Source organism: Dreissena polymorpha, chromosome 7 (genome assembly GCF_020536995.1).
Source record: "Dreissena polymorpha isolate Duluth1 chromosome 7, UMN_Dpol_1.0, whole genome shotgun sequence".
NCBI classification, from domain to species: domain Eukaryota; kingdom Metazoa; phylum Mollusca; class Bivalvia; order Myida; family Dreissenidae; genus Dreissena; species Dreissena polymorpha.
The window spans coordinates 8,204,728-8,224,402 of NC_068361.1; the positions used below are offsets into that span (position 1 = coordinate 8,204,728).

At 36.9% G+C, this 19,675-nt stretch overlaps 1 protein-coding gene and 1 pseudogene across 2 annotated transcripts in view; one reads left to right on the top strand and one right to left on the bottom strand.

The window, feature by feature from the left end:
- LOC127838203 (potassium channel subfamily T member 1-like) overlaps nucleotides 1–19,675 on the bottom strand; it is a 65,111-nt pseudogene that overhangs the window by 24,504 nt on the left and 20,932 nt on the right.
- The window catches only part of LOC127838647 (uncharacterized), a 337,890-nt gene continuing 325,725 nt past the window's right edge, over nucleotides 7,511–19,675 (top strand). For both annotated transcript variants that reach the window (XM_052366504.1, XM_052366503.1), the window contains exons 1-2: nucleotides 7,511–8,066; nucleotides 9,800–10,773. In XM_052366504.1, the coding sequence (XP_052222464.1) occupies nucleotides 7,595–8,066; nucleotides 9,800–10,146 (819 nt within the window). In that variant the 5' untranslated portion in view covers nucleotides 7,511–7,594 and the 3' untranslated portion in view covers nucleotides 10,147–10,773. The remainder of the gene's footprint in view (nucleotides 8,067–9,799; nucleotides 10,774–19,675) is intronic.

A 19,675-nucleotide genomic window follows, 5' to 3' on the forward strand; every position in this document is an offset into this window, starting at 1 on the left:
AAATGTGTGCTCTAATTGTCTAAATGTGTAACTTTTAAATCTTCATAAAAAAGTTTTTTAGCATGATGAATTGGCCATCACATATCAAGCCACTCAATAGATAGAGTTCTATCATGTGTAGTAACCTAATTGCTTGAATTAGGTTACTCGACTAACATGAGTCATGAGCAGAATTACACAATTATTAAATAAAAGTTGGTCAACTTTACACATGCGCCTCAACCTAACGTTTTGATTTCGGGTTAGGTTGTCAAGCTTGTAAAACTGTACCACACTTACAACGTTGACTTACCATGATAAAATCCATTTAACTGTATTCACGACGTTAGTTAATCCGATTATTTCCAGACACATTGCTCCACTTTTAAATCGATTGTGTAACGGAAACACGCGTTAATATATCTGATAGTAAAATCGTTATGAGCTTGGATATGAAAGGCTACACAACACCAACATCAATTGCAAAATACACATGCACCAATTACATTACCAAGATTGTAAAAATGTTATATGATACCAAATATTTGTATACATATATTTATGTGTGTGTGTGTGTGTGTGTGTGTGTGCGTGCGTGCGTGCGTGCGTGCGTGCGTGCGTGTGTGTATAACAAATGTTATTTTGTAAACTGTTAAACATATATGTAAATATATATGTAAATAACTTTTACTGATAAATGCACCTGATATGTACATGTACCTGAAATCAAACACTTTGGCACGCCTACGTGAGTTTTTCTATATTTTTGGTTTTCTAACAAGGAATATACAATTTCCCCCCCACACCAAAAAAAGGCTACCTAGATCTAATATCCATTTTTGTGTTAACTCACCTTTGTGTCTCAAATATATACTAAATATAACGTTCATATCTAAATTTACACTTTTTAATATATAAACTCTAGTTACATTTCATTAGAATAGAACTTACATTTTTCTCCGAAATGACCCGATAACCCTGGCCTAAGACATATACACGTTATATTAATTTTTGTTATACATTTTCCTCCCATTGCTTCCAAACGTTTACTTATCTATTTATCTTTTATTGTATTTTCACAATCAAAACTACATGCTGATGCATCAGCATATATCTAACAGATATCTAACGCGATGCAACATATCTCACCATTAACCGGTTATATGCTTCTTTGTCATGTGTTACATGAGGCATATTGCCTCTTTTCCTGAATAAACATCTACATTATGTTATATTTTCCTCAGTACATGTATTATTCTGTACTACGTATTATATAACAAATGCTTTATTATTGGATTGTAAAACTTTTCACTTGTTCATATGCCTTTGTATTTTCATAGAGAATATATTGTACTTCATAACATTGTGTAACAATATGCATGTTTTTATTATGACCTTGACTTTGATATGTGTAGAACATCTTTTGTATACTTTTGTGTACTCATGGGCATTTCTGTCCCGATGTATTTGGAAATAAATCCTATATAAATATAAGGAAAAAGACCCCCCCCCCCCGGCGGCATGAAATGTTCTGACCAAATTTCATGAAGATTGGGCAAAAACATGCGTCTTCTATACTGTTCACATGTTTTCACTATTAACATAAAGAGAAAACTGCCCCACCCCCTGGCGGCCATGATTTCCACCGATCATGACCATTTTAGAACTCGTCTGAGATATCTATAAAATCAATGTTTTGACAAAATTTCAGGATGATTAGGCAAAAAAACTTTTTTACTATATTAATATAAGGAAAATGACCCCCCGCCTGGCGGCCATGTTTTTTTTTACAGCTCCGAACCCTTATTCGAACTCATATAGAGAATACTGCCCTGCCCCCTGGCGGCCATGTGTTTTCACCGATCTGGACCATTTTCGAACTTGTATGAGATATCAATGAAACCAATGTTTTGACCAAGTTTCATGATGATTGGAAAACAAGAGGGCCATGATGGCCCTGTATCGCTCCACTGCTGAAAAAATATTCTCAGCATGTGCAAATACTTAAATATAGGCCCTATTTAAGCACATGTACACTTTTTTGAGCCCCTGGGCTGGGTCAAATTTAACCCCAGGGGCATAATTTGAGCTAACTTTGTAGAGGACTACTATATCTCACTACATACAAAATGTGGTAGCCCTAGGTCCTAGAGTTAAGGACAAGGATATTTTTAAAGTTTTCACACAACAAGATTTCTTTGAGAAACACAATGCCCGCCAGTAAGCCAAATATGAAGTTGCTATGTAGTTTATCAGTGTTGCCACCAATCTGAAGAAAAAAATTCCCTGACTTTTCACTGACTTTTCCCTGACCAAATCTTGGTTTTCACTGACTAATTTCGGGACATATTCAGCCTCCTCCTCCCGATACAGCTGACCAAATCCACCCATTTAATGTTTCTTTTATTCTTTAACATATAATATTTAACAACTAACAAAGCAGTACTACTTGTGCACTAATCTATGCATGATGCAAGGCTATAAAGTAAAAAAATCAATAGGGGTCATCTGCAAGTCATGATAAATGTACCCATTAAGTTCCATGATCCTAGGCCTAAGTATTCTTGAGTTATCATCATGAAACCATTTTAGAGTTTCGAGTCACTGTGACCTTGACCTTTGACCTAGTGACCTGAAAATCAATAGAGGTCATCTGCCAGTCATGATCAATGTACCTATGAAGTTTAATGATCCTAGGCAGGGTTTTTTTTGGCCCGATTTTAGAGCCAAAATTTGGCAATATTCCCAATCGCAAAAAGTATAACTTTATTCTTAACCAAATTTTCAATTTTTTAAGTATAAAAAGGGCAAATAATTCTGTCATAATGCACGCCAGAGATATCTAACTTTGCCTGCCCAGTTCCCTCATGATAGTAAGTAAGTGTACCAAGTTTAAATGCAATAGCTTTGATACTTTATGAGAAAAAAGGACCTAACCTCAAAACTTGACCAGACGCTGACGCCAAAGTGATGACAATAGCGCATAACTTTTTTTCAAATGATCTTGACCTTTGACCTAGTGACCTGAAAATCAATATAGGTCATCTGCGAGTCATGTTCAATGTACCTATGAAGTTTCATGATCCTAGGCATAAGCGTTCTAGAGTTATCATCTGGAAACCATTTAACTATTTCTGGTCACCGTGACCTTGACCTTTGACCAAGTGACCTGAAAATCGATAGGGGTCATCTGCAAGTCATGATCAATGTGCCTATGAAGTTTCATGATCCTTGGCATAAGCGTTCTTGAGTTCTCATCCGGAAACCATTTTACTATTTTGGGTCACCGTGACCTTGACCTTTGACCTAGTGACCTGAAAATCAATGGGGGTCATCTGCGAGTCATGATCAATGTACCTATGAAGTTTTATGATCCTAGGCATAAGTGTTCTTGAGTTATCATCCGGAAACCATTTTACTATTTCGGGTCACCGTGACCTTGACCTTTGACCTAGTGACCTGAAAATCAATAGGGGTCATCTGCGAGTCATTATCAATGTACCTATGAAGTTTCATGATCCTAGGCATAAGCGTTCTTGAGTTATCATCCGGACACCATTTTACTATTTCAGGTCACCATGACCTTTACCTTTGACCAAAAAAATCAATAGGGGTCATCTGCGAATCATGATCAATGTGCCTATGAAGTTTCATGATCCTACGCATAAGCGTTCTTGAGTTATCATCCGGAAACCATTTGGTGGACGGACCTACGCATAGAAAGACCGACGGACAGAGGGACCGACATGTGCAAAACAATATACCCTCTTCTTCGAAGGGGGGCATAATAAGCAAGATTATGCGTATATAATGTCCAATTTTGTGACCCGTAGGTAAGGGTCAAGTTTGACCCAAAGGGCCTAATTTGAACAAACTTGGAAGAGGACTATAAGATGTTACTGCATACCAAATTTGGTAGCCATAGTCCGAATGGTTTTTGACAAGAAGATTTTTTAAGATTTCACAAAATAGGCGCTTTATAAGCGTTTATTAAAGTTTGTGACCCCCTGGGCAGGGTCAAATTTGACCCCAGAGGGATTATTTGAACAAATTTGGTAGAGGTATATTTGATGTCACTACATACCAAATTTGGTAGCCCTAGGCCCAATGATTATGGACCAGAAGATGTTTAAAGTTTTCACAAAATAGGCCTTATATAAGCATATGTTCAATTTTGTGACCCCCTGGGCAGGGTCAAATTAGACCCCAGGGGCATAATTTGAACAAACTTGGTAGAGAACTATAAGATGTTACTATATACCAAATTTAGTAGCCCTAGGCCCAATGTTTATGGACAAGAGAATTTTTAAAGTTTTCACAAAATAGGCTCCATATAAGCGTATGTTCAATTTTGTGACCCCCAGGGCAGGGTCAAATTTGACCCCAGGGGCATAATTTGAATAAACTTGGTAGAGGACTTATATAATAAGATGTCATTACATATTAAATTTGGTAGCCTTAGGCACAATGGTAACAGTTATGGACAGGAAGATTTTTAAAGTTTTCATGAAGCCCTTTATAAGCATATATTCAATTTTGTGACCCCCGGGGCAGTTTCAAATTTGACTCCAGAGGCATAATTTGAACAAACTAAGAAGAGAACTATTACACGTCACTACATACCAAATTTGGTAGCCCTATGCCATACGGTTATGGACAAAAAGAAGTTTTCCCACAATAGGCCCTATATAAGCATATGTTCAATTTTGTGAACCCCGGGGCAGTTTCAAATTTGACCCCAGGGGCATAATTTAAACAAACTTGGTAGAGAACTATAAGATGTCACTACATACCAAATTTGGTAGACCTAGGCCTAATGGTTATGGACAAGTATATTTTTAAAGTTTTCACAAAATAAGCCCTTTATAAGCATATATCCAATTTTGTGACCCCCGGGGCAGTTTCAAAATTGACTCCAGGGGCATAATTTGTAAAAACTAAGAAGAGAACTATTACGTCACTACATACCAAATTTGGTAGCCCTATGCCATACAGTTATGGACAAGAAGTTTTAAAGTTTTCACAAAACAGGCCTTATATAAGCATATGTTCAATTTTGTGACCCTCGGGGCAGGGTCAAACTTGACCCCAGGGGCATAATTTGAGCAAACTTAGTAGAGGACTATAAGATGTCACTACATACCAAATTTGGTAGCCCTCAGCCCAATGGATAATTATAGACAAAAGATTTGTAAAGTTTTCACAAAATAAGCACTTTACAGGCATATATTCAATTTTTTGACCCCCGGTGCAGTTTCAAATTTGACACCAGGGCCATAATTTGAACAAACTAAGAAGAGAACTATTACATGTCACTACCTACGAAATTTGGTAGCCCTATGCCATACAGTTATGGACAAGTAGATTTTGAAAGTTTCCTCAAAAAGGCCTTATTATAAGCATATGTTCAATTTTGTGACCCTCGGGGCAGGGTCAAACTTTACCCCAGTGGCATAATTTGAACAAACTTGGTAGAGCCCTATAAGATGTCACTACATACCAAATTTGGTAGCCCTAGGCCCAATGGATAATTATGGACAAAAGATTTGTAAAGTTTTCACAAAATAAGCACTTTATAAGCATATATTCAATTTTGTGACCCCAGGGGCAGTTTCAAATTTGACCCCAGGGGCATAATTTGAACAAACGAAGAAGAAAACTATTACACGTCACTACATACAAAATTTGGAAGCCCTATGCCATACGGTTATGGACAAGTAGATTTTTAAAGTTTTCACAAAAAAGGCCTTATATAAGCATATGTTCAATTGTGTGACCCTCGGGGCAGGGTCAAACTTGACCACAGGGGCATAATTTGAACAAACTTGGTAGAGGACCATAAGATGCCACTACCTACCAAATTCGGTAGCCCTAGGTCCAAAGGTTATGAACGGGAAGATTTGTAAAGTTTTCACAAACTAGACCCTATATAAGCATATGTTCAATTTTGTGATCCCCGGGGCAGGGTCAAATTTGACCCCAGGGGTATAATTTGAACAAATTTGGTAAAGGACTATTAGATGTCTATACATACCAAATTTGATAGCCCTAGGTCCAATGGTATGGACAAAAAGATTTTGAAAGTTTTCACAAAATAGGCCTTATACATGTATAAGCAAATTTTCAATTTTGTGACACCAGGGGCAGGGTCAAATTTGACCCCAGGGGCATAATTTGAACAAATTTGGTAGAGGATTATTAGATGTCTTTACATACCAAATTTGATAGCCCCAGGCCAAAAATGGTTATGGACGTAAAGATTTTGAAAGTTTTCACAAAATAGGCCTTATATAAGCAAATTTTCAATTTTGTGACCCCCGGGGCAGGGTCAAATTTGACCTCAGGGGCATAATTTGAACAAATTTGAAAGAAATTCACCCCAAGGACATCATTCCTGAGAAATTTCATCAGAATTGGACCAGTAGTTTAGGAGAAGATGTTTAAAGGAAAAGTTAACGCACGCACTGACGCACGCACGCATGACGGACACAGGACCATGACATAAGTCCCGCTGGCCATTGGCCAGTAGAGCTAAAAAAATATGGACTCTAGAGTGTTCACAAAGTTTCTCTATAGCCATATAAGGAATACTGCCCTGCCCACTGGCGGCCATGTTTTTCAACGGACTTGAACCATTTTTTAACTCAACCAACATATTGTTAAGACAAACATTTTGACAAAGTTACATAAGATTGGGAATCAAATGTGACTAATCTACAGTCTTCACAATGTTTTTTCTTTTTTTTTACTTAGTGACCTAGTTTTTTACCCAGCATGACCCAGTTTCAAACTCGGTCGAGGTTTCATTGGGACAAATTTTCTGGCCAAGTTTCATGAAGATGGGACAATAAATGTGGCCTCTAGAGTGTTCACAAGACAAATTTTGACAATGGATGCACGACAGACAAAAGGCGATCACAAAAGCTCACCATGAGCACCTTGTGCTCAGGTGGGCTAACAACACCCTGCTTTGAAATGTTATCAATTTAACTCTTCTTTAAATGTATTATTTCACCTTGATATATTTTATTATTTTGTCAAATTGATAATTAACAATAATGATTCATGTTGCTATTTCAGACAGTGCACAAATCTGGCTCTTATTTCTAAATCAGTTGAAAAGCTGTCAGTGGATATGCAGCAGTTGTCAAGCAAAATTCTAGCAATTCTTGCTGAACTCACTAAGTTAACAAAAACACAAGAGGCCAGCATTCAGTCCATAGAGGGATCATATATTGAAAAAGTACAAGAAATCAGAGAACTGCGTGAGAAATTAAATGCTGCTTTGGATAAAATAGAAATTACAACCTTGAAAGAACTGGATGAGATTAGGACACTATTGCTAACTTCTCTAAAGAAAGATGTTGACAACTGTGGCAGACTGAAGGACGAACTTCAACAACTTGGTGAAGCTGTACAGGCCCTTCATGATAAGAACAAGAAAGAAATGGAGTTCATAGCCAGCATAAAATGTCAGGACAAAATACAGGAGTCTGAGTCATATTTGAAGGAGAACCCTGTGAAGGTGAAGAGTTGTTTAATAATATTCAAGGCAAACATTAGTATTGAGCAGTACCTGTCTCAACAGACAAGTCTTGGAAGGATCATAGACAGTATGGGGTCTCTCTCACTGGCGATGAATCCAGACCAGGTATTAAATGTGAAGAGGAAGACCCAGTATAATGTGAAGATATCAGAGGACAAAGGTGGGTTTTGTTCCATCATGGGCATTTGTAGCCTGCCAGGTGGTCAGGTTATTGTTGCAGATCGTAATAAAAATAGAGTGAAGATGTTAAACCAGCATTATGATGTTTCCAGTCACTGTGATGTGTCTGGTCCTCCATTCGACATTTGCCAAATCACATCCAGTGAGGTGGCTGTAACTGTTGATAAAGCTGTGCAATTTATCTCTGTGATCAATCAGAAGCTGAAGAATGGGAGGAAGGTCCAGTTACCACATAATGCCTGTGGTATTGCCTTCCATCAGGGAGCCCTGTATGTCACCTCTGGCATTGCAATTTACCACTACACTCTGACGGGATCACTTGTAAAAAAGCTGTATGAGGACGCAAGTGGCTCTTTTACAGGTAAATGTTTTTTTTATTTTTTATTTAAAAGTAAAAGATAATCTACCGTAATTACTATAAGTTTGCGGACATATTTTTAGAATACAGATGTCCAAAATTAAGAGACAAAAAATGCAGAAGTTTGAAAATAAAGAGCCCTCTAATAAAACAAGGGCTGTTTGTAAAACATGCAAGCCCCCCAAATGGGCTTTCAGTTGTAGTGGAAGCCATTGTGTGAATACGTTAGAAACCATTTTACTGCTTCAGGTCACTGTGACCTTCACCTTTGACCTAGTGACCTGAAAATCAATATAGGTCATCTGCCAGTCATGATCATTGTACCTATGAAGTTTCATGATCCTAGGCCTAAGCATTCTTGAGTTATCATCCTGAAATATTACTGTTTCAAGTTACTGTGACCTTGACCTTTGACCTAGTGACCTGAAAATCAATAGGATACATCTGCTAGTCAAGATCAATGTACCTATGTAGTTTCATGATCCTAGGCCTAAGCTTTCTTGAGTTAACATCCGGAAACCATTTTACTGTTTCGAGCCATTGTGACCTTGACCTTTAACCTGGTGACCTGAAAATCAATAGGGGTCATATGCCAGTTAATGTTCCTGTGAAGTTTCATGATCCTAGGCCTAATGATTCTTGAGTTATCAACCGGAAACCATTTTACTGTTTCGAGTCAATGTGACCTTGACCTTTGACCTAGTGACCTGAAAATCAATAGGGGTCATCTGCCAGCCATGACCAATGTACCTATGAAGTTTCATGATCCTAGGCCCTAGCGTTCTTGAGTTATCATCAGGAAACCATTTTACTGTTACAAGTCACTGTGACCTTGACCTTTGACCTAGTGACCTGTAAATCAATAGGGGCCATCTGCCAGTCATAATCAATGTACCTATAAAGTTTCATGATCCTAGGACTAAGCATTCTTGAGTTATCATCCAGAAACCATTTTACTGTTTCGAGTCACTGTGACCTTGACCTTTGATCTAGTGACCTGAAAATCGGTAGGGGTCATCTGCCAGTCATGATCAATGTACCTATGAAGTTTCATGATCCTAGGCGTAAGTATTCTTGAGTTATCATCCGGAAACCATTTTACTATTTCGAGTCACTGTGACCTTGACCTTTGACCTAGTGACCTGAAAATCAATAGGGGCCATCTGCCAGTCATGATAAATAAACCTATGAAGTTTCATGATCCTAGGCCTAAGCATTCTTGAGTTATCATCTGGAAACCATTTTACTATTTTGAGTCACTTTGACCTTGACCTTTGACCTAGTGACCTGAAAATCAATAGTGGTCATCTGCCAGTCATGATCAATGTACCTATGAAGTTTCATGATCCTGGGCCTAAGCGTTCCGGAGTTATCATCCGGAAACCATCTCGTGGACGGACCAACTGACAGACCAACCGACGTGCAAAACAATATACCCCCTCTTCTTCGAAAGGGGAACATAAAAATGAAGTCATGAATTAAGGACAAAACCTGTATGTCAGAAAATTTACCTTAAACAATAATTATTTTGGCTTAAAATGGGGGTGCCCCAAAAATTTAAAGTGTCCAAAAACTTGAAGTAATTGTGGTATATTGTTGGTTTTTTTTAACATTAATAAACATTTTGTAACGTATTTTCAAGAGCAAAATGCTTATAGGGACCAAGGGACCAGTGTTGTTAATGCATGTATTATAATTATGATCTACTTATATAAAACATGTTTCATGTTTTGCAGTGTGGAAGTGTGCAGTGAGTCCTGCTGGGGACAGGATCTATGTCACCAACAATCCCCAACACAAGCTCATCACTCTGGCAACAGATGGCACCCTGCTATCCACCTTCATGGACTCTGAACTACTAAACCCACAGGGTTTACATGTCACACCTGCAGGACAAGTCATTGTCTGTGGATACAGCTGTCGTACTGTCATACAGGTGGATAGTGAGGGAAGAAAGAAACTGGCAACTCTGGTATCACATCATGATGGCCTTCCAGCTTCTGTCTGCTACAACATGAATACTCACCAGATCATTGTGGGACTATATTGTAACAATAAAATCATAGTTATGGATTTGCAGTAGCTCTTCCAGTGGAAAAAGAAACATTGATATCAACATGTTTTTTTAGTTATATACTTTTTATGAATTGCACATTTAATCTTATGTGTCTATGTATAGATAAGACAAAAACTTAGTAATTCATTTTATCTTTTGGTTATTATTTTAGCTTTTGAAAATGTGTTGTTTTGATTCTGTAAATATTGTACAAAACTAGCCTGATATGGTAACCACTATATAATTATGAGTTCTTTAGTCTTGCTTCATATTAGATAAACAATAAAAATATCTTAACTTAATATGTCCTACCTTACCGATAGCCTTCACCCTTCCAAAAAAAATTTGAAGTATAATTAAATCTTTTTCTAAGGATTTGATGAGTTGTTAAATTAATTGTATCAATTGGACACCTGCTTATAAATTGACGAACAAAAATTAAACGGCCTTGTGTCTCAGAGACAATATATTCAAAATTGAACATGCAGTGATGTAAATTGCAAAAAAACAAACAGATTTGCCTATTGATTTATCTATCATCAGCTACCTGTGGTAGGCAGTGGCAAACAAACAATAGTTTGTAGTTTTTGTTTTAAATGTTGTTGGTTACAAAACAAATGTTTTTTTAAGAAAAAAACAGTATGATGAATGTAGGTAATACAGTCATGTACTGTTATCATGTGTAGTTATTATGTTGATGTAAACTTATTTCATTTTTTGTATACTCAGATAAAATGTGTGGAATTATCCATTTGCAAGTTATGAGAGATAAATATGTTTTTGTTGTTAAATTTATTTTTTAATAAAACTTATGGTACATATGTGCCATCTCCCTATGTGTGCTTTTGGTGGTGTTCTTTATTCATTATGCTCTTCACAGATAGTAAATACTGACTGAAAACCTACGTGGCACTATCAGTATGTATTGTTTCTTTATTGTTATAAACCAAAATGTGTTATGTTAAGACATTAAAACAATCATATGATATTGTTTATAAGAAACACATCAATATAAAGCAAGCACTTTTGTTTTTCACTTGCAAATACTTTTTATGAAATTAGTAAACAATTAAATCAAAACCTCTAGAACATCTTAACAATATTTAAATTATAACTTATAAAATTAAACTGATTTAACAAATAACTATCCTTATTTAAAAAAAGGCAGTTACTGGAACATGACGCATATTTGTATTTTCTTCTGATTTTCACATGTTTTGACCAGAACAGGAGCAAAATCAATTTCCAGAATCTGCGTAACAAGAATGCACGTAGGTTGAACAATGCACTGCAAATAAAGCTCTTTTTTTTTATATAACCATTCCATAAGTATGTTTACGTCATTAGGCATTCAGAGCTTCATCCTAAGGTGAACATTGCATTATTACCATGCTGTTATTACAATTGTAACAATTATTGGGCAGATATATACAACATTATTGGAACTCCAGTTAAGCTAAATTGAGCGCATATTTACTGGAGTAAGACTGAAAAGTGTTGTCCCTAATAAGCCTGCGCAGACTCCACAGGCTAATTTATGACAACACTTTAAGCACATGCATTAAGTCCAGATTTCCCAGAACAAGTTTTATTTCTCTACATTGTTTATTTCGACAGCATTCTTTTTTTTCATGTTATTTTAAGAAAATTTACCATGTTTCTCTTTATATAGTTTCTTTTCAAATGAAAGGCAGAATATAATGGGATTAATATGTCACTATGATAAGTTTTTTGACTACAGAGAAATAAATCTTGCATATTTACATTCTCCAAAATCATTGAAAAAGGCGTTCACTTTGAGTGCTCTATGCCTTTAAACATTAATTACTCTTTATTCAACACAAACTTATTATTTGCTATGTTTTCTAAAGACACCTTAAAATCCCCAAAATACATTAAAATTATCTCTTCCTATTGCAAGCAAACTCGGTACAACCATAGTAACCTTTTTTTGCAGGGCCATTCCTTGATTCTATGTTTTTTTTTGGATGCAGAGACATAAAACCCACACAATATTTCTTTTTTTTTTCAAAAACTTACCAAACTCTTGAAAAAAGGTGTTCTGTTTTTTGAAGATAAATTTTTTTTTTGTTTCCAAGGAAAAATATAAACGAGTGCTTGGTCACAATACCAACAAGCGAATTCATTGAATTGATATTCCCGTCCAATATATTCTGGAAAAAAAAGTGTTATATTTGACACTTAAAAAAGCATTTTTCAAGATACAAAGGGCCATAACTTCGTTATTAACAGATGGTGTACAATGCCATTTGGTGTGCATCATCCTCTTATCAATATATATACTCATACCAAGTTTCAATGAAATCCACCAAAACACTTCCAAGATATGGCTCCGGACACAAAAGTGCCGGACAGACGGACGGAAAGACGGACTGACAATGCCAAAACAATATCCCTCCGCCTATGGCGGGGGATAATAATGCCACCCCAACTGCTTTGTCAGCCATTGACAAGGGCAGAAATGGTAGATCACTAGAGATTAAAATAATGGCTCAGATGTCTTCGCTGCATCGTGATGATTTATCCCTTTCCCCACTCACACTAAAAGTGAAAATGTATACATGCAACCTGCATAAAACCAAAACAGCCTGCAAGCAACTCCCTGTCTGTTTGGGTTTCATGTTGTTTGCTGCTCACCAGTACCTGAGGTTTGGAAATGAAGCCTTTAAAACTTAAATCTAGTAAGAAAGGTCTCAAATCAACTTTGATTTTCAAAGGCCCTTCCATTAATGGTGTTAAAGTGCGTATCTGAGTGGTGAAGAGTTATTTCAAGTTTCTTTTTGATTGCCTGAAAATAGTGGAGTAGTTCCCTCTATACATGTACAACATTTGATGCAGACTGACCAACTGACCATTGGACTAACAAACTGACCAACAAATTGACCAACAAACTGCCCAAAAGAGAGACTCAACTATACCTTCTCTAAAATTGTGTTTGTCTGGGAATAAAAATGATGCCAAACCTCATTTGCATCAAACTTGGAATGGGCATCATTTTGGAAATTTTCATGAACAAAACTATTCATTTCATGTTCTAAATGTATTTTTGTACCAATCTATAAATACTTCAAGGATAGTAATATATTTTCAATGATTTTGTATTAACTTTGATTGCCTTTTTTTCATTTTAAATGTATTTTCTAACTGTGTTAATGCACACATGGACACGGTTTCATTTTTAAGGATAAAAAACCCTCCTTATTAAACATCAAGTTTTGTAGTAAAATAATTTAAATGATGCAAGTATATGGAAGTGTATAAATACAAAAGGAATAACTGCATATAATGCATCCTTGAAACAAGGCCTGTTTGTAAACCATATGGGCTGTCAGTTGTAGTGGCAGCCATTGTGTGAATAAATTTTTTGCCGCTGTGACCTTGACCTTTGACCTAGTGACCTGAAAATAAATAGGGGTCATCTGCCAGTCATGATCAATGTACCAAATGAAGTTTCATGATCCTAGACCTAATTATTCTTGAGTTATCATCAGGAAACCATTTTACTGTTTCCAGTCACTGTGACCTTGACATTTGACCTAGTGACCTGAAAATCAATACAGATCATCTGCCAGTCATGATCAATGTTTCTATGAAATTTCATGATCCTAGGCATAAGCATTCTTGAGTTATCATCCGGAAACCATTTTACGGTTTCGAGTCAATGTGACCTTGACATATAGCGACCTGAAAATCAGTAGGGGTCATCTGCCAGTCATGATCAATGTACCTATGAAGTTTCATGAACCTATGCGTTAGCATTCTTGAGTTATCATCCGGAAACCATTTTACTGTTTCTAGTAACTGTGACCTTGACATTTGACCTAGTGACCTGAAAATCAATACGGATCATCTGCCAGTCATGATCAATGTTTCTATGAAATTTCATGATCCTAGGCATAAGCATTCTTGAGTTATCATCCGGAAACCATTTTACTGTTTCCAGTCAATGTGACCTTGACCTTTGACCTAGAGACCTGAAAATCAATAGGGGTCATCTGCCAGTCATGATCAATGTACCTATGAAGTTTCATGAACCTATGCGTTAGCATTCTTGAGTTATCATCCGGAAACCATTTTACTATTTCAAGTCCCTGTGACCTTGACCTTTGACCTAGCGACCTGAAAATCATCTGCCAGTCATGATCAATGTACCTATTAAGTTTAATGATCCTATGCCTAAGCGTTCTTGAGATATCATCCGGACACCATCTGGTGGACGGACCGACCGACCGACTGACTGACATGTGCAAAACAATATACCCCCTCTTCTTTGAAGGGGGGCATAAAAACACAAGATTGACATCAAATTCCAACTTCCTATATTAGTGTGTTCAACAGAGAGCTGTTTTCCACCAAAACTTACCGACGCTCGCAATCACACTGGCGACTTTCGACGTCTGCTCTGATGATGGCCCCTGCTTCTTATCGGGTTTGGCGTCATCCTGGTTGGGGTGAGCAAGGATGAACGCAGAGTTCTCTTCCTTAGTGATATTCATGTAAAAGCAGAGATCAGACTCTCGCATGATGTGCCGGGGACCCGGGTTGAGCTGGATAGTAGAGAGGCCTGAGTTCTGCTGGACACCCACAAGACTGACTCCATATCTGAAATTGTTTGCGAATTACAGTTGTAAATCAGGCCATAAAAACGTAAAGTGTCATCCCGTATTAACCTGTGCAGACAAGTACACTGCATTAATCCCAGTTTTCCCAGAAAGAGGATTTATAGAAAAAAACAGTTGGTGAATTAATGCATGATGTGGAGAGGACCAAGGTTGAGCTGAATTGTATAGAGGCCCAAGTTCTGCTGGACGCCCACTAGACTGACTCCATATCTAAAAGTGTTTGTGAGTAACTGTCATTTATCAGGCATAAACAAGATGTGTTTGTGAAACACTATGTCCCCATATGTTTGACTTTTGACCTTAAAGGATGACCTTGACGTTTCACCTATCAAAATGAGCAGGTCCACGAGATACATATGCATGCCAAATATCAAATTGCTATCTTCACTATTTCAAAAGTGTACATTAAATAAGCGATGTTAACCCATATATTTTACCTTTGACCTAAAACAATGACCTTGACTGTTCATCACTCAAAATGTGCAGCTTCATGAGATACACATGCATGCCAAATATGAAGTTGCTATCTTCAATATTGCAAAAGTTATGGTAAATGTTAAAGTTTGACGCAAACAAACACACAACCAAATATACAAAACAAAGCAACAAACCATTAAAACACACACACAAAAAAACACACAAACAAAGCAACAAACCAACAGACAGGGCAAAAGCAATATGTCCCCCACTATAGTGGTGGGGTACATAAACATTATTCAAATCTTCCTTGTGACAGGGTTTAACTTATCAGCTGAAATGTTAATCCTTTGCATGCTGGGAAATTTGTTGTCTGCTAAAATGTCGTCTGCTAAATTTCTAAAATAACCATTTTCTTCGATTTTTTTCAAAGAATACTATCAGAATAGCAAACAGTTTAAACCATGATGAGACGCCACGTTCTGTGGCGTCTCATCTGGATCCAAACTGTTTGCAAAGGCCTTTAAAATTCGGTTCCAGCTCTGAAAGAGTTAAGAGGCATATGAGTTTCCATTCAGCTGAGTATTGAGAGTGTCAGTCAGCTAAAAAACTTAAAGTTGAGTCAGAAAAATTCACTTCAGTATGTTTATAATAATAGGTTCTGGAAGTATACCAGGCTTACACCATATTTGGCATATTGTGTTATATATAAGTTGTTGATGTTTATCAGACAATACACAGTGATTTCGAAATTGGAATGTTAGATAACAGAGTAATGACTATAATAATCTGAAATGGGCTGAATAGCTCAATTGGTTGAGAGCTGGCCTATAAATCATGGAGTCAAGGTTTGACTCTCTGCCCGCCCATCCCACTCTTATGTTGCTTTGTCACAGTCATTCTATACCTTTCTTTAGATTCACAAAAATATGTTGATTATGGTATTTTGTTTGATATTGCCCATACATGTGAGACGTCCCGATCTCGGCGGGACAGTCCCGCTTTTGGGCCCTTTGTCCCGGCGTCCCGATATGAGACGATTTGTCCCGACATTCGTAAAAAAACGATGTAAGGTCTATTATAAGGTTCCCAATAAAATTCGCTATTCAAGCTCTGTTTCGCTAACACTTACCACCGCTTATCCCTTTATTGCCCCCAATTAACAATCCGATTCTACTTTCTCGTGTGTACCAGTGTTTTTTATTTATGACACCTTATCAGCGATTTATCGGCTAATTATTGAATTTATCAGGCATTCACACCATGGTGGTCTTCAAGATAGTGGTCACTTATTGCTATCGATAGTTGTATTATAATGTAATAAATGTTGAAAATGTGTTTGTTTTTGTCTTTGTTTGAAACGGTTTACAAAATAATTGTTTTGTAAAATTAACTCTACGTCAATAATGAGTCTTTCACATTCAATGTTTAGTTCCAAAATAGCGGGATAATCTGAATGTGCAATATACCAAAATCGCAACAAACAGTCCAATAAGTGATACCCATCCTGTCTAGTGTAATTGGGCGTAATTGTAATAAAAACAACGAGGTGCTATGCATGACAGTTTGACCCTACTCCAATTAAGCTAAAAACAACGAGGTGCTATGCATGACAGTTTGACCCTAATTCAATTAAGCGGCGACAATTGATAAGTAACAAACTGCGATGTCAATCCGTCACTCAAAGGCAGATCCAGAACGTTGTTTCAGCGCACTGAAAAAAAATCAGAAAGAAGAAAGGAAAATCTGGGCCATAAAACGGTTGAGGGGTTGTTGGCAGTTAAAATGAACACAAAGACGGTTTGCTTCCACCAAAAACCTACCTCGGAAATGTGTACGGCCGCGCATTCCGTGTCAAACTGATGTAACTGTTCGGTAGATAGTTTACTGTAACCTGTACTTTCAGTGTACTGGATAGCCTCCCCTGCGTTAATGTTTGCCATTGAAAGTAATATAATGAGTATTGTTGTCGTAATGTTCCAGATTTTGTACTCTAAAAAAATGAATATTATCTTTGTTGTTTGCTATTGTCTTATTTAATAAAAATGTTATTGTTATGTTTTAGATTTCATGCTTCATATCAGATGTTTTATGTCTTGAATAAAAGTATCAGGAGTTTTTGTTAGTACTATACTGACTACAGTAAAGGTGGAATGATAGATCGTTTTAGGTGTCCTGCTTTTTGGTGGAATGTCCCGACAATTTTTTATGGAATGTCCCGCTTTGGACCTAAAAAATTCTGGCATGTATGACATTGCCAGGCAACACTTTATGATTACAATGATTTTGAGGCTACCAGGGTGTCGTGGATATAGAATCGTCCAAGCAACCAGGAGGTCACATGTTTGAGCCCTTACTGTGGAAGCATTCTTTAGATCTCCTCCAAGGACATCAAGAACTGGTCCTACCTAGGAAACAGCTCGAGAGCTTTTAATTAAGCCTTAGTCTTTTGATGCAAATGAGCTTAGATAAATAAGTTTAAGTAAACTTAAACATGCTATTTTAAACTCCCAAAACTAGAATAGTTATATAGAGGATATTTGTTGGATTCGATGGAATATTGATTTTATTTCACAAGTGATCATATAAAATAATATTTTCACGAGTGGCACAGCCACAAGTGAAAATATGTATATTTTATGATCATGAGTGAATTAAAATCGATATTCCATCAAATCCAACAAATTTTCTTTTTATTTAATGCTTTTTTTCACCGTTAATGTACATGGAAAAAGAGCTTAACTGGATAATTTCACTGGAATTATGATGTCATTTAGTAAAAAAAATGCCATCATTTCACAGTAAAACAACGAAAAATATCGATGATTTTCACTGTTATTTTCACTGTTTAAAAAAACAAACAGTGAAATACCAGTTTTATTTCACTGATATTTCTGTATAAACCACACTGAAACCATATAAAATAAAATATTCAAACTTCCAATGAAATTGTAAACTTACACTCAATGCTAAAAACGATTTCAGCTGACTTTCTATTAACATGGAAGGTATATATATCACAAATTAACACTAATTATGTTTTTGTAGCTTCCAACAAAATTGTCAACTATTGCTTTATGAATACAATGATTTCAGCTTACTTTCTATGAGCGTGGAACGAGGCATAAGTGAAGCTTTTCCCGAGGTACTCCCCGAAGAACTTGCTCTCGCCCAATCTCACGTGATAAATCTCGTTACCTGAGCAACGCCCATACAACCTCTGCCATTCCTCAGAAGACGTCTGACCTTCCCTGAAATTTAGTGCATTTTTGAGCCTCTTTCTGAGAATACCAGGTTTAACCCTTTCAGTGCGGGAACCGAATTTTGAAGGCCTTTGCAAACAGTTTGGATCCAGATGAGACGCCACAGAACGTGGCGTCTCATCAGGATCCAAACTGTTTGCTATTCTGATAATATTCTTTGAAAAAAATCGAAGAAAATACTAATTTTAGAAATTCAGCAGAAAACATTTTAGCAGACGACAAATTTCCCAGCATGCAAAGGGTTAAGGCATGCATGTACTCCCCAGAGGCTAATCAGGGAGGACACTTTCTGCCTGGAATTTCGTTTAGATGAGAGTTCCTTTAAGCAAAAATTCTGTATAAGCAGAAAGTATTGTCCCTGATTAGCCTGTGCAGACTGCACGGGCTCATCTGGACGGCACTTAATGCACATTTATCAGGCCAAGGTTTCTCAGGACGAAAGTCATTTGTGTTTTCACTTTAGCTTTTTATCTTTGAAAAAAAAACTGCAAGATGGCAGGCATTGTTGGCAAATGCCTTCTTCAAGTATTAAAACTAGTTACAAGCAAGTTACATAAAAGTGATGACAGCCTCTGACGTCAGCATTGGTTCACATCCCTTCAGTTCACATCACTTTAGTTCACATCACTTCACATAATTTCTGTTCACATCAATCTACTCACGGTGTAATATTATCTATGACCCTCTCCTTCAAACTATATTTATATATTATTTAGTGTTTTGATGGACATTTGAATTGATACAAGAAGGCTATGATGAGCCTTAATGGCTTACCTGAGTTCAAGATTTAACAACTGTTAAAGACTTGCCCTGGTGGATTAGTTTTTTGTCCCACATTAGACCCATACTTAAAGATGGGTTTGATATTGTCAAGAGTGAAGAGGGCAATTGGCCCTTGGTTTCTCTAATGAGACTTCAGGGAACTAAACTGTTACAAGTAAATTTTGTTCTTTAACAATTTTTGGAACTTGACAGAGGTTTATAAAAGTTTCATGAAGATTGGACCAAAAAATGTGACATTTCGAGTGTTTAAAAGGGTTTCGATCCAGATAAAGAAAATTTGCGACCGCTGGTGGCAATATTTTTCAACCGACCAAAACCATTTTCAATACTTATCCTTGGGTCTTACTATTTCAGGGGTGGTTTTTCAAGTTTTTACTTAATATCAGAAACAAGTTACCCCCAGGACTGAGCCAATGTCCACTCCAGGTGTTTGATTTGAACAGAGTTGGT